A 14,679-nucleotide genomic window follows, 5' to 3' on the forward strand; every position below is an offset into this window, starting at 1 on the left:
TGGATGTGCTAAAAGCCACTGAATGGCTCATTTTTAAAAAAATTATTAATTAATTTATTTTACTTATTTATTTTTTTTGCGGTACGCGGGCTTCTCACTGTTGTGGCCTCTCCTGCCGCGGAGCACAGGCTCATGGCTCACGCGTCCAGCCGCTCCGCGGCATGTGGGATCTTCCCGGACCGGGGCACGAACCCGTGTCCCCTGCATCGGCAGGCAGACCCTCAAGCACTGCGCCACCAGGGAAGCCCATTAATTAATTTATTTTTGGCTGGGTTGGCTCTTCGTTGCTGCACGTGGGCTTTCTCTAGTTGCGGCAAGCAGGGGCTACTCTTCGTTGCGGTGTGCGGGCTTCTCATTGTGGTGGCTTCTCTTGTTACAGAGCACGGGACTCTATGCACGCGGGCTTCAACAGGTGTGGCTCGCGGGCTCTAGAGCGCAGGCTCAGTAGTTGTGGCGCACCGGCTTAGTTACTCCGCGGCATGTGGTATCTTCCTGGAGTAGGGCTTGAACCTGTGTCCCCTGCATTGGCAGGTGGATTCTTAACCACTGCACCACCAGGGAGGTCCCAATTGCTCACTTTTAAATGGTTATTTTTATGTTATGGGGATTTCACCTCAAAAAATTTAAAAAGAGAACCATAAGAGTATCTCGGGTGGTTGTTAATTAAACGGGGAGGGCTGACAGGATCCAACACCAGGCAAGGCACAAAGTAACTGGTTGGTAAATGGTAGCTGCTATTAATCCCAGGCTGCCCCAGGTGCCTGGAAATGCATAATTGGGGCTCAGCAATGGCCGCCCCCTCCCGAGTGGGACTGACAGCTGCGGTTCACACATCGCGGTTCCCTTAGTGTCTACTGTGCACAAGTCACTCTTAGGCACTGAGAGGGTGACCAACTTGTCCTACTTTGCTGGAGACTTTTCTGGTTTGAAAACAGGAAGCGCTGTATCCCAAGAACCCTTCCGTCCCTGGAAGAAAAACAGAACGATTAGTCACCTGAAGGCAATGACTTCATTTGGGTTTGTAGCAGGGCGTCAAGTTCTGCTGAGATCTGAAAGAAGAGTAAGAATTAACTAGGCAAGGCTGGGGGCGGGAGGGGGTGGAGGAGCATACCAGGAGGAGAGATCAGCAGGGGCAAAAGCCTTGAAATGGGAGGAAGCATGAGAACGTCAATCAAGGAGCTGAGAGAAGGTCCATTGCGTCTAGAGAAGAGGGTATCCCACCCCACTACAGGCCAGGAGGTAGGTAGGGGCAGAGCAGACTGGGCCTCTAGGCTGCTTTTGTTTCTTATATAAGAGCAGCTGGGAAGGTGTGAAGGGTTTTAGCCAACAGGGTGGGAGAGTGATGACATGATGTAATCAGGTTTGCATTTGAAAAGGTCATTAGCCTATACAATAGGGAACAGATTTGAGATTGTGGAGGGGAGCACAGAGACACTAAGGAGACTGCTGCAACCATCTGGGCAAGAGATGCTGGGGCAAGGACCAGGGTGTTGGAAGTTGGAAGAAGGGTGTGGCTTGAGAGCTGGACTTGGGGTGGGACTGGATGGGGAAAGGGGTGAGGAGAGGGAGTATTGGGGAGAGTTCCTGGGTTTCTGAAGACCTGGACTCTGAAGAAGGTCAGTTTCCTCGGTGGTTGTGCTCAGTTTGAGAAATATTCTCAGCTGAGCTCAGATGCAACTGGAGACAGAGATGGTGTGATAAGAGGAGGGATGAGAATAAGCCCCTTAGGATGACTCCAGCCAAATTGAACCCAGACCAGTGTTACCTAAAGCCTTCTGGGAACCTCCCAACAGCCACATACTGGGCTCAGTGCCGGACTAAGAGTCAGGAACATGTCGGTTCAAATCCTATCTCCACCACTTTCCAGCTGTGTGACTTTGAGTAAGTTACTTAAGCTCTCTGAAACTGTTTCATCATCTGTAAAAAGGGGAAGATGATGACAACAATAACTAGGCCAGAAGATGGTTGTTAGGCTGAAAAACAACATGACACTCTTAGCACAGGGCCGAGCACATAGACGCACTCAGCAAATGGTAGCTGGTAGCTGCTTTGGGGAAGCAGGAGCCGTGTCCCAGGGGCTGAGCAGGTGTGACCTTGCTGGGGTGTGGGTACGTTGTCACCTGAAGGAGTCAAGAAGCTATACTTAGCTTCTTTCCACTGGAGAGTGTGTTTTTCCCAGGCTGGGAGAAGATGTACCGTACACATCTGTGCATGGGGCAGCAGTGGGTCACGGTACAGAGTATAGCAGCCTGGTGGGCTACTCAGTGACCTGCCAGGTCCAATCCTCTGCCACCTCTGTGTCTCCTGCAGAGGTTTGGATTGTAACATTTAGCACATCTCTTTCCAGGGGGAGAGGGTTCCAGTAGCGGCCTGACCCCTCTCCCACCAGGTGCTTTGCCTAAGCCCGGGCATAAGTCGCACATGGGAATTTGTCCAGCCTGCCCTTGTGGAAGGCCTCTAGCTGGCTGGGGGAGGGGGAGAGAAGGAGGAAAGCAGGCAGGACTAAACCTCCTTCTGCTCCAGGGGCCTTTGGCACTCCCACCTGCTACTACAATTCCCTGTCATGGGGTGATATTGTGGTATCATAAGCAGCAGATCCAACTCACATCTTGGTCCTGCTGTGTGATCTTGGGGCAGTCACTTAACCTCTCTGAGCCTCCATCATCTCTGTAAACTGGAGTTTGTCATTGGACCTACCTCAGAGGTCTATGCCAGGTTCTTAGCATGCGACCTTAGTTAGCGGTCAGTAAATGGTAGTTAATACTATTAGCCTTAGAGGACTTTGTAGCACCAGCTACTCCTCCTTCCTCAGACCACCCCCAACAGAAGCAGTGCCTGTTCCTCTGTTTTGTTCTCACCCCAAAGAACCCCACATAAGGGGAACTTAGCATTTTGCCGGCCATGCCTCCCCTTTCCTTGGGCAGCCTTCACTCATTCTGGGGGCTGAAGAGGCAGAACCATTTGTCAGACTGATGTTGGGTCCCAAGCTAACCCTGTTCTTTCTCCAGAAGCTCTCACAGGCCTCCTCCCCACACCTCTGGGCCGGCACTGGGACAGGTGCTATGCTATCCTGAGCAGCGTTGTCCAATAGAACCTTCTGTGATGACGGAGACATTCTATATTTGCACTGTCCAAAACAACAGCCCCTGGCTACATGTAGCTATTGAACACTGGAAATGTGGCTGGTGGGACCAAGAAACTGATTTTCAATATTATTTGATAGTAATGAATTTAAATAGCTACTTGTGGCTAATGGCTACCATATTGGACAGTTGTAGAATGTCTACAGGCAAGTATGAAGAGAGGGGTAGCATGAACCCTGGGTCAAATAGGGTCTGAGTCAGGCCCAAGCAAATAAATCACTTCCCCTTTCTGGGCCTTAGTTTCCCCCATCTGCTTACTAAACGTTGTTTCAGTGTTACCGCATTAGCTGAAGGACGTTTCCTGGGGCTCCTGGATTTGGGATGAAACAGGGAAGCCCTTCCAGATGGATTTCTTCTTTCTTGGCTCCAGTGCATGCTCAAGGGAAAAGTACAGAGAGCTGGAATCGTGGGGTGCGTGCGTAAGCAGAGGTCACAGGGTCAGAATTACCGGTTCTGCTCTGACTCACACACGACATAACCTAACATAACCTCACCCAAGGCGAAGGGAAGTGGCTCAGTGGGAAGAGGCAGGTGTGCGTTCAAGTCTTGGCATGGCCATTTCCAGCTCCACCCCAGGCTGAACCTCATCTAGCAGTTCTCATCTGGAAAGTGTCCTCATCTGGAAAGTGCCCAAGATGCATCCCAAAACAAGAGATGATCAAACCTAACACAGCCATTGGATGAAAATGACACTTTACCTCTGTGATCTTCCTTCCCCAAACCCATTAACCAATCCCCAGTCTTATCATGAGAAAAACATCAGACAAGTTCCAATAGAGGGGCATCCTATGATACACCTGACCAGTACCCCTCCAAACTCCCCAGGTCCTCAACAGCAGGCAGTCTGAGAAATTGCCATGGCCCAGAGGGGCCTAAAGAGACAACTTAATATAATGTGCTATCTTGGATTGGATCCTGGAACATAACAAGAACATGTGGTAAAAACTAAGGAAATTGGGCTTCCCTCGTGGCGCAGTGGTTAAGAATCTGCCTGCCAATGCAGGGGACAGGGGTTCAAGCCCTGGTCTGGGAAGATCCCACATTGCCGTGGAGCAACTATGCCCGTGCGCCACAACTACTGAGCCTGCTCTCTAGAGCCTGCAAGCCCCAACAACTGAGCCTGCGGGCCACATCTATCGAAGCCCGCGCGCCTAGAGCCTGTGCTCCGCAACAAGAGAAGCCACCGCAATGAGGAGCCCGCGCACCGCAACTAGAGAAAGCCCGCACGCAGCAACGAAGACCCAACACAGCCAAAAGTAAAAATAAATAAAATAAATTCATATTAAAAAAAACTAAGGAAATCTGAATGAGCTATGGACCTCAGTGTATTATCATTATTTTTGATAATGATAATATATCAATATTGGTTCTGATAACATAATCATAACAAAGTACCATACTAATGTAAGATATTAATAACAGGTGAAACTATAGGTGAGGCTGTGGCAGGGTGGGGGCAGGTGGCAGGAGAGCATGAGGGAATTCTCTGCTCAAGAAAGATAAGTAAATGAATAGACAAATAAATGAAAATAAAACAATAGGGTCTCCGTAACTCACAGGGTTGTTGCAGAGATCACATAAGAACCAGAGGGGAGAGCACCAAGTAAACCAATTATAAAATATTGTATATTATGTGAAATATCCAGAATAGGCAAATCTATAGAGACAGAAAGCAGATTAGTGGTTGCTGAGGGCTGGGGGAAGGTGACTGCTAATGAGGACAGGGTTTCCTTTGGGGAGAATGAAAATCTACTAGAGTTAGGTAGAGATGGTCGTTGCACAACTCTGTGAACGTACTACATGCCACTGAATTGTTCACTTTAAAAATAAAATGGAGGACTTCCCTGGCAGTCCTGTGGTTATGACTCCCTCTGCGCTCCCACTGCAGAGGACGCGGGTTCGATTCCTGGTCGGAGAACTAAGATCCCACGTGCCGCGCGGCCAAATAAATAAATAAAATTTTAAAATAAAATGGTTAAGATTATAATAAATAACTATATAAATAAATAATAATAAAGTCTTACAATGTGAATTTCACCTAAAAATGTTATTTAGACCTTTGATATGACAATTCTAAAACCCTTTTTATTCTACAAGTCAGATCCAAGCCTTTAGAATTCCAAAGCCCAGGGTTTTCTTACAAGCCCACTGTGGGGAATGGGGAGAGGGGAGTGGTATTGATGTAGTGGGGAAAAAATTAAGTGTGTGCCTTAGAGTCAGACATACCTAAGTTTGAGCCCCTGCTTTGCCATTTGCTAGCTGTGTGACCTGAGGCAAGTTGCTTCACCTTTCCGAACCTGTTTCCTCATCAGCAAAGTGCATAATTGATGGGAACCATTCAACGAGACCCACAGCCCAGATTCAAGCACGTGAGAGGACATGGAGGCAACTGTCACTTCCTTCCCATCCCCCTTCTCCCAGTTGTTCAATGGGGTTGACAGCTTTGCCACACACACACACACACACACACACACACACCCATATACACACACACACACACACAAATGATGAAGCTGGGCTGAGTGCAAAGGGGTGGGTGTGAGGGTCAAGATTCCAAGATGTGCACCTCCAGAAATAATCCCTTTCGTTCAAAAGCACTAATGACAAATATGTACACTACTTCCAATGCCCCCCAGCTGCCAGGGCTTGCTTGTTGTTCAGGATTATTTCTGGAACAGACAGACTCAAGGCCAACCCAGAGTCAACAGGGAGGAAAGCAAACACTGCAGTCTTATCTTGGGGCGGTGGGGCAGCTATAAGAAGGGAGGCCATAATGACATCAGTCTCTTGTGCACCAACTGACAACAGGATGAAACTCCTCGTGTTGGCTGCTCTGCTCACAGGTAGGCGAGTCCCCCCAGCTCCACCCCTTCCTGAGCTGAGATCTGTCTCCTCTGCAATGGGGGCCACAGGTCACAAGGCTGACCAGACCTGGAGTCTTTTTCAGGTGGGGCTCAGCGTGGGGCTTAAGAGGTCCCATACTGGGGTCCCCTCAAATCCCCCGCAGCTGGCACCCTTTCAACCTTCAGGTCTGAACTCAGATGACCCATCTCAGAAAGGCTTACCCCTTCCATCCAAGCTAAGAGAGCCCCCTCTCCTTTCCCCCTACCATATGGCCTCAGTATTAGGTCTTCTCAGCACCTGTCTTTGCCTGCAGTGTGTCTGTTGTTGATTCATTTCTTTCTTTATCCCACACCCACACCTAAGCATGGGCTCCATGGGAGCAGGAATAGTGCTGTTTGCACTATTTATTGAATGAACTAATAGAATCAGAATTCCCTAGAATTCAAATCCCACCCCATTCAGCCATTGTTCATTCATTCACTCAACATCTATGGTATTACAGCCTCTAAGGCATCAGGCTCAAGGTTGAGACTGGGGACTCAGAGATGAACGAGCCACGCTCCCCGTCCGAGGAGCATGCACGCCCGCACACACACAGGAGCAGTAGCTTTGTGCGGGTCTAGCCTCTGCAAAGAGCAGAGCTGGCTGGATCAGAGAGAAAGAAAGTGGAGGGAAGTAGAAGGGGGTGTCTGGAGATGGGCCAAGGTAGCCAGGCCACTCCCGTCTGAGCAGGCTCCAGGCTCTGCTCCTGGACACAGCCTCTGTGGGCTGCCACCGTGGAGGCTGCTCTTGGGGGAGAACGACAAGCTGCTGCCCTTCCTTCACCCTGGAGCTTAAGCACATGGCACGGCTACAGTGTCCACAGCAGATCAAGCACAGGAAGGGCCTGGTATGGGGCAAAGAGATGACACTGATGGCCGATTGGACAGTATCCCCAAATCATTTAGCGCCATCTTCTCTTTAGGGCACCAAATTTCACAGGCAGGGCTCTACACAGGAGGTAAAGAGATCCTGCTTCCAAGTTGGCTGTTCCAAGCCTTGTGCTTGATTTGGGCAAACACTCAGTTAGAGGCTGACTTTGAAAACTTACTTAATAGATAATTATTGAGTATGTACTATGTGCCAGGCACTTTAAAAAAATTCACATATTGGGACTTCTCTGGTGGCGCAGTGGTTAAGAATCTGCCTGCCAATGCAGGGGACATGGGTTTGAGCTCTGGTCCGGGAAGATCCCACATGCTGCGGAACAACTAAGCCAAATAAATAAGTAAATAAATAATTACTTTAAAAAAAATCACATATTGATGATTTCATTCATGTAACTCTTCATATATTTATTGAGTGCTTCCTTTGTGTCAGGCCCTGGGGAATAAAATCCATGAGGTCTGTCCTTGAGGAGTTTATGGTCCTATGAGAGGGAGGCATTAAATAGAGGGATACAGATTGTTCGAGGTCCTATAAAGAACATGAAGAAAAGTGGTAGCAGAGGAGCCACTGAGCTTGGGTGGTCAAAGCGCCTCTTTGAAGAGGTAGCATTTAAACCAAGATGTTCCAGCCTTCTGAAAAGTGAGCTGACCAGTGTGCCGGGCAGAGGGAAGAGGAGGTGCGTGGGTCCCGGGGCAGAAGAGAGGTTGTCCTGTTTCCTGTTGAGAACAGAGGCCACACAGGCCTCTCACTGTTCCTTACATTCCTGCCCCCCCAACCCTGTCATTCCCCCACCCAACCCTCCGTTTAGATTCCCCTGCCCTACACCAATTTTTCCACCTTCTAAAATAATATCTGATTTCCTTATTTATGACTTTTATTGCCTATTGTTTTTCTCCCCAACTAGGACATAAACTCAATGAGGTTATAGATTTTTTCATTTGCTCGATGATGTATCTCCAGCTCCCAGGACAGTGACTAGCTCATAGTAGGTGCTCAATAAATATTTGCTGGATAAATAACAGGGATAGTTTTAAACTATCATATGTTCACGCCAAAACTAGTACACAAATGTTCATAGCAGCATTATTCATAATAGCCAAGGACCTCTCTGGCGGTCCAGTGGTTAAGACTCCGTGCTTGCAATGCTGGGGGCACGGGTTCGATCCCTGCTTGGGGAGCTAAGATCCCAAAAGCTGCGTGGTGTGGCCAAAAATAAATAAACATAATAGTCAAAAAGTAGAAACAACCCAAATGTCCATCAAATGATGAATAGCTAAAAAAAAAGTGGTCTATCTATACAGTGGAACATTATTCAGCCATAAAATGGAATGAAGTACTGATACATGTTATAACAAGGATGAACCTCAAATCGTTATGTGAAGTGAAAGAAGCCAGTCACAAAAGGCCATATATTGTATGATTCCATTTATACAAAGCATTCAGCATAGGGAAATCCATAGAAACTGAAAGCAAATTAGTGGTTGCCAGAAGGGAGGGGGGAAAGGGGAGCGATTGTTAATGGGTACTGGGTATTCTTTTGGGGGTGATGAAAATGTTCTGGAATTAGTAGGGATGGTTGCACAACTCTGTGAATATTAAAAACCACTGAATTGTATACTTTGGTTAAAATGGTGAGTATTATGTTTTGTGAGCTGTTAAGAAAATTCCTATTCACTTTACCAGGTTCCTGTATCCAGCTCTTTTCAGGGTAGGCAGCTGGCCGGGGTCACGGGGACGGCGCGGGGTCTGAGAGAGCAAGCAGGCAGTGGGGTCCCTGGGGCGCCGGCAGCCAACCAGGACGTATTCGAACTCTGACTGTGTCTTCCTGCAGTGGGCGCTGCCCAGAGCGCCATCAGCCCCCGGGCGTTATGGCAGTTCCGCGGCATGATCAAGTGCACGATCCCCGGCAGTGACCCCTTGCTGGATTTCAACGACTACGGCTGCTATTGTGGCCTGGGTGGATCAGGGACCCCTGTGGATGAACTGGACACGTGAGTTGATCTGCCGGGAGAGTATCCCTGGGATGGGGGGAGGGCACAAGCCAAAGATCTCACGAGGCACAGAAAGGAGATTTGCCTATTTGCTGAAGATAACACACGTTCACCTCATATAAACAAGCCTGAATCCAATGCTCTCCTCTGTCGGGGATGGAAAGCGGAAAGTCGGGAATGTAAAGTAGTGGGTGCTGCTGCCCTCTAGTGGCAGGACTTTGCAACACAAAACATCACTGCAAGGGTTCAATCTTCTGAAGTGGTGAAACCCTCACTGCATCTTCAGAATATAGGCTTGTACTGTATTCCTGAAACCATTTTAAAATCGCCTTCAGTAAACTTGAGAAAATGACTTAATTTTTCAAGGACCAGTACCTCTCAGAGCAGGTCAGCTAAAACATCCCCACCTGTTCCCGAGGGGGCACGTTCAGGTAGACCTGCTGCCCTACCCCTGCTCCTGCCTCAGCTCTGTCTCTCCCCTCTCCAGGTGCTGCCAGACACACGACAACTGCTACAGAGAAGCCAAGAAACTAGACAGCTGTACATTCCTCTTGGACAATCCCTACACTGAAAGCTACTCATACTCGTGTTCTAACACTGAGATCACCTGCAACAGTAGGTTTACCCCCTTCTTGGCTCAAAGGCCCTCAGTAGGCATGGGGAGAAATAATTGTAATGATAGTCACCACTGATTGATCATTTTCTTGGTGCCGGGCAGTGTCTCCTTTAATCCTCGAAACAACCCTATGGGATAGGTACTGTATATTATCCGCATTTTGCAGATGAGGAAACTGAGGCTCAGAAGGCTGAGCTAATTGCCCAAAGGCACACAGCCCATAAATGGTGGTGTTTTGTTTTGTTTTTTACATAATTTTTAAAAATTTATTTATTTATCTTTGGCTGCATTGGGTCTTCGTTGCTGTGCGCAGGCTTTCTCTAGTTGCGGCAAGTGGGCGCTACTCTTCGTTGTGGTGCATGGGCTTCTCATTGTAGTGGCTTCTCTTGTTGCAGAGCACAGGCTCTAGGCACGCAGGCTTCAGTAGTTGTACCACGCGGGCTCAGTAGTTGTGGCACATAGGCTCAGTAATTGTGGCTCCCGGGCTCTAGAGAGCAGGCTCAGTAGTTGTGGCGCATGGGCTTAGTTGCTCTGCGGCATGTGGGATCTTCCTGGACCAGGGCTCGAACCCGTGTCCCCTGCATTGGCAGGCAGATTCTTAACCACTGCACCATCAGGGGAGCCCCGGTGTTTGGTTTTTGCACATAGGTCTATATGACTCCAAAACCTCTGCTTTTAACTGCCATGCCATACTGCTTCTTTGTTTCATAAAAAGAGCTAAGAATTAGCACGTATCAGGTTTTCATCACATGCCAGGTACTAGGCAAGGTGTGTATATGAGATAGGTTTTATTAAGCCCATTTTACAGTTTAGGAAGCTGAGGCTCAAAAATAGTCACTTGCCCCAAATCACACAACTTATGAGAGGTAGGGCCAGCATTTGAACTCAGTTGCTTCTGATTTTAAAGGCTCTGGTCTTAACCACTAAGTTATGCAGCGCTCATGGTGAAATGTATCACTTCATGAAGGCGGTTCTGAAAAGCAGACAATTCAGAGAGGTGTAGGGTATTGTCGTGTGAGACCAGCATTCTGAATTTTCATTACCCTTCATTTGGCACTCACAGATACATCCCACTTTTTAAAAAACGTACCAACAACACTGGAATAACCATAATCCAACTCCCCAAGGGCCAAGAAAAAAATTACCTGGCATCTCATCATCCTAAGAAATAAATGGTTTCATGCCTCTGTGTTCCTTTTCACCCTTATCTTTGGAATAAGGCTTATGTCATTTTAACTTGGCTAGGCATGTGCCCATCACAAGTCCTTTGCTTCTTCTGCATGACACACTCCCCACCAGATATCTGATTGAGTCACTCCCTCTTTCTAGATCTTTCTTCAGATGTTGTTTTCTCAGTGAGGTCTTCCCTCAACATGTTCTTTTATTTATTTTTTGTTTTTTGGCCGGGCGCCACGCCCGACCAGGGTTCGAACCCAGGCCCCCTGCAATGGAAGCTCGGGGTTCTAACCACTGGACAGCCAGAGAATTCCCTCAACGTGTTCTTTTAAATTGCAAACACATTCCCTCCATCTCTCCAGCATTATCGTTTTTCTCCCTGCTTTATTTTCTCCACAGAATTTCTGAATGGCTGATACATTTATGTTATTTCTTCATTTGCTAGCTCTCCAATAGAAAGTAGGATTCACAGGGACAGGGATGGTTGTCTGTTTTCTTCATTGCTGTATCCCCAGAATCTAGAGCAGAGTTTGGCATCCTGCTGGATGTAAATGTATGATGAATGCACAGTCTAGATACAATCTTTCATTCTGTGTTTTCTCCCTTATCACCATGTTGTTGTTTATTTTTTTTGGCGGTATGCGGACCTCTCCCTGTTGTGGCCTCTCCTGTTGCGGAGCACAGGCTCCAGACGCGCAGGCCCAGCGGCCATGGCTCACAGGCCCAGCTGCTCCGTGGCATGTGGGATCTTCCCGGACCGGGGCACGAACCCGTGTCCCCTGCATCGGCAGGCGGACTCTCAACCACTGCGCCACCAGGGAAGCCCCCCTTATCACCATGTTATGACCATGTTTCCATACTGTTTCATAGTCTTCGTTGTTACTTCTTTCATCACTACATAAAATAGCTTAATTTGCTTACACAGTCTCCTGGTAACAGAGATTTTGGTTGTGCTCCACTTCAGAAAGCCAAATATATGGGAAATCATATTTTTGCACAGCAACTTGATCAGCAAGAGTTTCTTTCTATGGATTCTGGACTCCTTTACGAAGTTGATGAAAGCTATAGACACTCTCCCCAGGAGAAATACACACACACATTATTTTGCAAATATTTTTGCAAATAATTATTTTTAACTGCAACTGCCTTCTCCCCCCAAAAGCAGGTCAAGAAGCCTGCAGCAGATGTTTATTCACATGATTAACAATAACTTGCTACATACACACTATTATATATAAAATAGACAACAAGGACCTACTGTACAGCACAGGGAACTATATTCAATATCTTGTAATAACCTATAATGGAAAATAATCTGAAAAAGAATATATACATGTATAACTGAATCACTTTTGCTGTACACCTGAAGCTAACACAACATTGTAAATCAACTATACTTCAATAAAAAATTAAAAGAAAAAAACAATAACTCACTAATTATTTCATTATGCACACTTCATAATCTCGTTAAGCACTAATTTATGCTTTAATGGAGTGAGTGAGGAAAACATTCATGATTTTAAGAGAAAGGATCAGAGAGAAACAAAACCTTAATAAGGTTATTGAAGGTAAGCAGATACACATAATTAAATTATGGATAATAAAGCTGAAATTTATTTTATTTTTTTGCATTTTTTAACATCTTTATTGGGGTATAATTGCTTTACAATGTTGTGTTAGTTTCTGCTGTATAACAAAGTGAATCAGCTATATGTATACATATATCCCCATATCCCCTCCCTCTTGCATCTCCCTCCTACCCTCCCTATCCCAACCCCTCTAGGTGGTCACAGAGCACTGAGTTGATCTCCCTGTGCTTTGCAGCTGCTTCCCACTAGCTCTCTGTTTTACATTTGGTAGCGTATATATGTCCATGCCACTCTCTCACTTCGTCCCAGCTTACCCTTCCCCCTCCCCGTGTCCTCAAGTCCACTCTCTACATCTGCGTCTTTATTCCTGTCCTGCCCCTAGGTTCTTCAGGACCCTTTTTTTTTAGATTCCATATATATGTGTTAGCATATGGTATTTGTTTTTCTCTTTCTGAGTGACTTCACTCTGTATGGCAGACTCTAGGTCCATCCACCTCACTACAAATAACTCAATTTCGTTTCTTTTTATGGCTGAGTAATATTCCATTGTATGTATGTGCCACATCTTCTTTATCCATTCATCTGTCGATGGACACTTAGGTTGCTTCCATGTCCTAGCTATTGTAAATAGTGCTGCAATGAACATTGTGGTACACGTCTCTTTTTGAATTATGGTTTTCTCAGGGTATATCCCCAGTAATGGGATTTCTGGGTCACATGGTAGCTCTATTTTTAGTTTTTTAAGGAACCTCCATACTGTTCTCCATAGTGGCTGTATCAATTTACATTCCCACCAACAGTGCAAGAGTGTCCCCCTTTCTCCACACCCTCTCCAGCATTTATTCTTTGTAGATTTTTTGATGACGGGCATTCTGACTGGTGTGAGGTGATACCTCATTGTAGTTTTGATTTGCATTTCTCTAATGATTGGTGATGTTGAGCATCCTTTCATGTGTTTGTTGGCAATCTGTATACCTTCTGTGGAGAAATGTCTATTTAGGTCTTCTGCCCATTTTTGGATTGGGTTGTTTGTTTTTTTGATATTGAGCTGCATGTGCTGCTTGTATATTTTGGAGATTAATCCTTTGTCAGTTGCTTCATTTGCAAATATTTTCTCCCATTCTGAGCGTTGTCTTTTTGTCTTGTTTATGGTTTCCTTTGCTGTGCAAAAGCTTTTAAGTTTCATTAGGTCCCATTTGTTTATTTTGGTTTTTATTTCCATGAAATGTATTTTAAATGTTATTTTTGTTGTTTCTTTTGGTTACAAAAGTAAACAAGGTCAAAGTAATGTAATTTCAAATTCTACAGTAATGTATGTCATGGAAAGAAGAAGGCACCTATAATCCTAATACCCAAGATAACCAGTTAGATGTATTGCCCTTCAAATTTTTTTGGCATATACTATGTATTCTTTCCCTTTAATAAAATATCATGGAAACATTTCCACATACAGACATAATTATTTTAAATGTCTATATAATATTGTATTTTAAGGACATTCTGTAATTTTTAAAATACGCACTTTAGAGAAATTGGCTTATGAAACTTCACTAAGTTGAAATGTACAATACTTTGCTGCCTTGAGTATATGTCATAGTATTTTCCATATGGTTTGCAATTGCTTGCCTATGTTATCAGAGTTCTGTGGTTATATGGGTTTTAAAAGCAGTGAGTACATTTAGAGGTGTGAAATAGACAGAACTTTCCAAAAAGCAGCTATCACACCTAGAATCACCAGATAAAACAGGCTGCCCAGTTAAATTTGATTTTCAGATAGACAAGAAATGATTTTTTTAGTCTGTGTCCCAAATATTACATTCATTGTTGATCTGAAATTCCAGTATTTTTATTTGCTTTATCTGTCAACCCTAAATTTGCACCAATGGAATGGCCACCAGATCATTTCAGTTAATTCTTCTTGCCCCTGGATTGTACAAAGCATGAACTGCCTTGGCTCAGTCCTCTGTTCTTGCCCTTTTCCAGGCAAAAACAATGCCTGTGAGGCCTTCATCTGCAACTGTGACCGCACTGCTGCCATCTGCTTCTCAAAGGTCCCATACAACAAGGAGCACAAGAACCTGAACACCAAGAAGTACTGTAAGGGCTGAGTATCGTCCCAGGAAATTGTGATTCCCTACTTGTCCCATGGCTTTCACCTTACACCATGCCCTCCAATAAAGTACCTTGTTGAAAGTCCTCCCATTTGGAGATTCTTTTATTCTCTATCTACTGAACACGACTAAATCACTTCCTGGTCCTTTGTGAGCATCATTCCTTCTAGCCTTGGAAGTTGAATTAGAGGCATATTTCTAGGAAGTACCATGAGACTTTAATAATGATTAACAACCACTGATAATTTACTCTGTGCCAGAACTGTGTGTCTCTAAATTTCC

The 14,679-nt window shown here is 45.7% G+C and overlaps 1 protein-coding gene across 1 annotated transcript; it reads left to right on the plus strand.

Moving 5' to 3' along the window:
- Positions 1 to 5,947: 5,947 nt before the first annotated feature.
- On the plus strand, positions 5,948 to 14,394 carry PLA2G1B (phospholipase A2 group IB; the record flags this gene model as incomplete). Its single annotated transcript, XM_079942440.1, has 4 exons — positions 5,948 to 5,986; positions 8,746 to 8,905; positions 9,393 to 9,520; positions 14,270 to 14,394. The coding sequence occupies exons 1-4, from the start codon at positions 5,953 to 5,955 to the stop codon at positions 14,392 to 14,394; spliced, it is 447 nt and encodes a 148-aa protein (XP_079798566.1). The 5' UTR covers positions 5,948 to 5,952.
- Positions 14,395 to 14,679: the final 285 nt, after the last annotated feature.

The sequence above is a fragment of the Stenella coeruleoalba genome, assembly GCF_951394435.1.
Source record: "Stenella coeruleoalba genome assembly, chromosome: 14".
In the NCBI taxonomy this organism is placed as follows: domain Eukaryota; kingdom Metazoa; phylum Chordata; class Mammalia; order Artiodactyla; family Delphinidae; genus Stenella; species Stenella coeruleoalba.